The sequence below is a fragment of the Gracilinanus agilis genome, chromosome 1, assembly GCF_016433145.1.
Source record: "Gracilinanus agilis isolate LMUSP501 chromosome 1, AgileGrace, whole genome shotgun sequence".
NCBI classification, from domain to species: domain Eukaryota; kingdom Metazoa; phylum Chordata; class Mammalia; order Didelphimorphia; family Didelphidae; genus Gracilinanus; species Gracilinanus agilis.
In genome coordinates, this window is record NC_058130.1 from 307,259,624 (window position 1) to 307,266,298 (window position 6,675).

A 6,675-nucleotide genomic window follows, 5' to 3' on the forward strand; every position below is an offset into this window, starting at 1 on the left:
AAAGAAGAAAGAAAGAAAGAAGGAAGGAAGGAAGGAAGAAGATACATTTTCTCTTAAGGTTCCAGTACCCTGAGAGATTTGTAGCATCTCTGCCATCCTGAAGATCTCCCACCAACTGTGCTACAAAATGGGATGACAATTTTAGAGACCCAGTGGCTAGCATCCCAATTCCATTTAATCACTTAATATCAGGTACTTTTTACAAAGGAATATTTACTTCAAAGATATAGCCATAACCAAGTACAAACATTTCCTCAACACCTTGGAGGTATAACTGCCTTTATATCCCTGGAATGTGCATGGGGAGTGGGGGGTACGGGGGAAGCAGTGAATTAGACTCACAATTTATCTCAGTTCCTACCTAGCTCTGGCCCTACCAAGTTCACAACCAAAACCTGGATTCAGTCAGTGTACACTTGTGGACTGACTGTAACACTTGATCTGGATTCTTGAATTCTGAGATCCTCATGGCTCATGCTCCCAGCCCACACTGGTGACTCTATTCTTTGCACTTAGAATGGAAAAGACCTGAAAAAGTCCAAACACCTAAACCTGTTTCTCATAAAAAACAAATTCTGAGGTTTATATACTGAGAGCCATATAATGATTTGTATATTGATGTATATAAAATATATTTCATATATATTTCATGGGAAATATATGAATATCAATATTGATTTTAAAAAGTGATTTATATGTTAGAGCCATATAAGGGTTCTAGGAAGGAATCAAAGGATGCAATTAGTGAGGCAGTCGCCTCACAAGTAAATATAGCAAAAATTTGGGTAGTTGTCATTTGAAAATTTGCAAAATTTGAAGATTGCAAAAATTTTGGTTACACAGCTAATGAAGAAAAGCCACTTTCCAAGTAGGTGGTAGTCTAAACAGGACAAATTCCAGGATGTTCACACATAATCCAGAGTTTGTGATTTTCCCAGAAGCAACTCCTATCATCTTCCATGAAGATAATACCATCTTGATGAAGTGAAGTGATCTTCACATGTACCCCCCCATCTAACTACACATGTAATCTGTAAAATAAAAATTTTTATTCATTTAAACATTAGTTTATTTCATTAAAGTTTGATGGCAAGTTGTGAAATAATATAACATCTGAAGAACTGGTATTGAGGATAACTCAAAGGGATACTTGATAGACACAATCAGTCATACATTACAAATGAAGAATTATGGGGAATTACAAATGGTATCATTGTAGAAACACATAAGACAGTCATGTATGTTGCACTGATATATTTGAACTCCCACAGAAATGCCATGATGGGATCTAGCCTTCAGCACTAGACCTTCTCTGTCTCTGTTTTCTGAAAATAGATAAGTCATAGAGGATGCTTTGGGGGCAATAATCATGTCAACTAGTACACAGATTCATAGTGAGACATAGTACTGGTGGAATCTTCCAGATAAAAAGTTTAAGGAGCTTGTTTCTGGAAAAACATGAGAAATATTCTTTTCTGATTTAAAGTCTAGGCAGTATGTGGTTCCTTGTCTACTAATTTTGAGATAAGGAGACAAGTTGGCTATCTATGTTGTTAAAACTGAAGTACATGTAAAAGGTTCTAGTGAAAGCAACTTGGTGGCTCAGTAGACTGACAGTCAGGGATAGATACAGGAGGTTCTGGGTTCAAATGTGACCCTAGTCACTTACTAGCTGTGTGGTCCAAGGGAAATAACTTAACCCCCATTGCCTAGACCTTAGCAGTCTTCTGCCTTGGAACCAATATTGATTCTAAGACAGAAGGTAAGGATTAAAAAAAAAAAAGACATTCATAATCCAAGGCCAAGTCTCTTGGCCCTGGCTCTTTCCCATAAGCTACCATGAGCTTCATAATGGAACGGGTTTTGGGACTTCTCTCAACACAAGCCAGAATAAAGGTGAATACATGGTCTTGCCTTTGCTTCTGTCTTAGCCTGTGATAAGTCCCTGTCACCAATTCATGTTAACAAAAGCTGATTTCAGGTGACCATAACAAATATGAGTGATGTGTATTTATTTATCAATATTGAGTTTATTTTTTATTAGCTCTATCTTGAGTTTTCTCTCTTACTTTTAGGTGAAGGAGATTGGAGATAGTTATGATCTTTTGAGGTTTGAAATGACAAGAGAACAAACCAATAGAACTGTAGGAACAACATCTAGATTTTTAAGAAGCTAATCAACTGGCCTTTAAGATATTTGTTGTTTTTCAGCTCTGTCTGAATGTTTATGACCCATTAGGGGCCTTCTTGTCAAAGATACTGGGGTGATTTGGCATTTCTTCCTCCAGCTTGTTTTATAAATGAGGAAACTAGGCAAACAGGGTTGTGTTTTGCTCAGGGTCACACAGCTGGAAGTGTCTAAAGTCAAATATGAACTCAGGTTTTCCTGACTTCAAACCTGGCACTTTACTGTGCCACCTAGCTGCCTAAGATAAGAAATATTATGATAATTTATGAGTGATCTGTTTAACAGAAAAGGGAGGGAAACAATAGATTTTAAATCCTTAACATGACAGTACAGGGAAAAAATAAAAAATTGCCCAGAAGAATTGCAGAAGGAAGAGAGTGGAGGAGGAGGAAGAGACAAGTAGTTAGTGAGAGAGTCACAAGTTCAACAGAGAGAAAAAAAATTCAATATTAAGCAACCACTAAGGAATGCAGTGGTTAAGTTTCATAATTTTAATCTAAAATAACTGCTATAGGCAACTGAGACCTTTTTGAGTATCAGGTAAAAATCAACTCGAAGAGCCCAATTCAATTCTATGAGAATCCCAAAACAGAGAAGTATATGAAAATTCAAAAAGCAAGAGACTGACTTACACTTCAAAATAACATAAACTGCAAAGTCTAGTTTAATCATTAATAAAAAATGAACTTTCCACAAAAAGAGCATTTGAGGTATTTCTCCTTAAAAATAAAATTAAAAACCTAAATAGTATATTCAACTTTAAACATGAGAAACAGAAGTCAATAAATATAGTTAACAGGAAAAAAACCAATGAGATAAATTAGCTCTTTTTCCTAAGGCAATACAAGACTATGTTTAAAGCCTTTAATTGTGTGAATAAAAAAAAGAGGGAGCTTTTAGGAAAAAAAACAATGAAATGCATTAAAAATTCAGGGTGGGTTACAAAATTTAGGAGAGAATGCTTATTTGTTTTTCATTAGTATAAAATCTACCCACTCTGTTTTGTTTTTTGTTGTTTTATTTTGAATTGTTCTATTTTGCTTTTATGCATACATGTGTGGCTAATATTAAATGTTTTTTTTTTCACTTAGTGTTCTAACCTGGATGGATGAAGATGGATTTGCCAGGCCTAAAATTCCCTAGAGAGGATGACACCAAAATGTCCTGTGGTATCATAGGGCATTCCAAGAATTATGTAAGACAATCACTATATATCAGTGTATTTCTAGGGAAGGAAATAAGTTGGTAAGCTGGTTCTTCTTCTAAAAGCTAGACTAATGAAAGTCAATGAAGGGTAGAGGGAAAAGATGGCCTGGACTGATAGCCTACAGACAATTTACCTGGTTCTGTGATATAATCCACCTGAAATCAGAAGAGGGGATTAATGACAGAAATGGTGACTGGAGAACCAGTACCTTAAAAAGTAAATCATTTCTTCCTGCTACAGTATCCATATAACACTTTGCTTTATTCTGGGGTTTGGTGTACTGTTAATGAATAAAAGAAGAGGGCCATATAAAAGTGTGGGCAAAGCTTTAGGTCATCCTTCAAAAATCTATGATTGGATTAGATTTCTGCAAATATAAGCATCTTTAGAGGGATTGAAGGGGAGGGAAATTAAGCATCCATAAGTTGAAGTGTATTAGAAAATGGAAATACAAGGAATCTTCATAACCAAAAACCAATTTGTATATATTTGTAAAAAAGAGAAAAGAGGCATTTCCACACTTCACACTATATTATAAAGCAGCTAGTACTGATTTAAAAATAGAGAAGATCAATGCAATTGAGCTGACAAGACAATGAAATTCAATATGAAATTTAGACCATATAAGACCAAAGATATCAGTAAATTTTTTAAATTTAGATAAATCCAAATACATAAATTATTTAATAGTGAATTCCTTAATTTGAAAAGAACTACAGGAAAATGAGACAACAGTATAAAAAATTCAGATCAATCCATATATTACCATATTATATATTAGATTCAAAATGAAGTTTTAAGATATGCCATAAAAATATTGGAAGAGAGGTCATCCATACCTTTCCAGCTTAGGGATAGGAGTTATTTTTTTTTAACACGTAAACTATCTTGCCCAGGTTAAACATATAGGTGCTATTCACAGGCTGTCCCCAATTTGAAATCTATTCCATTTCCCACCAGAGCCAATTTACCACTCTTTATGCCACCTGGTAGTTCCCTACCTGAGAAGTTTATCATATTAATGCCAAACTTTCTTCAGACAGCTGATTGACTAGGAATTCCCTAACTTAAACAATCCATTATCTTCCACCCCTCTAGTAATAAAGAGAAATTTTTTTAACCAAACAAGGGATAGAGGTAATTATATAACATATAACAGACAATTTTGATTTCATCACATTGAAAAGCTTCTGCAAACAAAGCTTATATATTTAGGACAAGAAAGCAAGTTTGTTGAATGTGAAAAAAGATCTTTTGAGTCAGATTTCTTGGGACTGAGTTTGGTATCCAACATAGACACACTCACACAAATATATATAAAACCAAAAGTATAGAAACAAACAGTTCTCAGTAGAGAACTTCTAATTATTAAAAACCATGTAAAAATTTTTTCTAATCACTAATAAAAGAAATGCAGATTAAAACAACCCTGAAGCTTCCCCTTAAATCCAGTAAATTAGCAGAGATAACAAAAGACAAGAGAATAATCAGTCAGGAAGGATATGTAAAGATAGGTACACTAATGCATTGTTCATGGAGTTATGAATCAGAACAAACATAATGGAAAACAATTTAGAATTATGCAAATAAAGTTACTAAAATGTCCATTCCCTTTATAGCCCAAGGAAGTAACTGAGAAGTACACATATTCACCAAAATAATCATAATAGCACTTTTTTGAGGCAACAAAGACCTAGACACAAAGTAGATACCCATCTATTAGGAAATGGATAAGCAAATTATGGCATATGAATTATAATGGTATATTACTGTAGTAAAGGAAATAACAAATATGATGAATACAAAGAAATAAGGAAAGAAATATAAGATCTGTTGTAGAATAAAGCAGAGCCAATAAAATGAGAGAAAGAGAACAACAATGCAAATGGAAAGAGCAATTGCCACAAAAGCCTGAAAATGAATATTATAAAATTACAAAATGAACATTATAAAATTACAAAATTACAAAAAACAAGCATGGAATGGCAAGGAAAACTGGAGAAATAGTCCAACACTTTATATCATATTATGTAATAAATTCAAATTGGATAAAAGACTTGAATTTTAAAGATACCATAAAAATATTAGAAGAGAGGTGATCTATACCTTTCACAGCTATGGGTAGGAGAAATATTTGATTTTTTAACACCATCTCACTATCTTGCTGGGGTTGGAAGCGTAGGTGCTACACAAAAACTAGTCTCACTGAAATAGAGGTGTGAGAAAGTACCTTCCCTCATTTCTTTGCAGAAGTGAGAAGTCCTCTTGTGTGAAACATTGCATATACAATTTCAGATTTTTTAAAGTATTGATGAATTTTGCTGATTTTTTTCTCTTAAAATTTTTTTTCTTACATAAGATGACTCTCTGGGAGGAGAAAAAGGGATACAGGGGAAATTTAGGTCACATAAAAACCAAAACCGACAACAAACGTTTATTTTTAAAAGGTCATGTTGACACTATCCTCAAAACTTCCTGGCTTTTTTGATGACACTCAGGAATTCTTGTGGATCAACTTCTCCATCTCCATCTAGATCAGCATGATCAATCATTTCCTGCAGCTCCTCCTCACTAACATTTTCCCCTAGCTGAGAGGCCACACGTTTTAAGTTTTTCAGGGAGATTTTTCCTGTATTATCATCATCAAAAAAATTGAAAGCCTTCTGAATTTCTTCCTCAGCATTCCTTTCAGCCATTTTTTTGGTCATCAGAGTGAAGAAATCATTGAAATGGATTTTGCCAGTCCCCTCTTTGTCAAGTTCAAATTTCAATTTGTTGATCTCTTCTGGGTCCGGTTTGAAACCCAGAGGTCTCATGGAAATCTGGAGATCCTTAACACTGATTGTCCTAGTTCCATCTTCGTCAAAGAGGTCAAATGCCTCTCTGATTTTTTTTACCTGTTCCTCTTTGGTATCACGTTTGCTTTCCAGCATATTTCTCAGTATGGCGGGTTTTAAATATGGCATCTGGACGGTGTGAGTCTCACCTGGGCTGGAGGACAGGTCTTCTGGGTCCGGTCACTGAGGATGAGAGTGGGCAGTGTGGTAGGAAAGAGGGCTGACCTGGCAACCGGACGGATCGCGACTGAGGCCAGGACTGAGGAGCCTGGCAACGCTCCAAAGTTTTAGCGGAGCAACAGAAGCCTAGGGCTCTGCACATCTAGCCAAGGCTCAGGGATAAGGGCAGGGGGTGATCCCGCCGAGTCTAATTTAGTAACCAGGGGGCAAGAGAAAGATCTCAGAAGAGAGTCCAGGCCCCCACTAGGACCAAGAGAAAGAGT

At 35.4% G+C, this 6,675-nt stretch overlaps 1 protein-coding gene across 1 annotated transcript; it reads right to left on the bottom strand.

The window, feature by feature from the left end:
* Positions 1–5,860: 5,860 nt before the first annotated feature.
* On the bottom strand, positions 5,861–6,361 carry LOC123251225 (caltractin-like). Its single transcript, XM_044680437.1, has one exon. The coding sequence runs from the start codon at positions 6,359–6,361 to the stop codon at positions 5,861–5,863; it is 501 nt and encodes a 166-aa protein (XP_044536372.1).
* Positions 6,362–6,675: the final 314 nt, after the last annotated feature.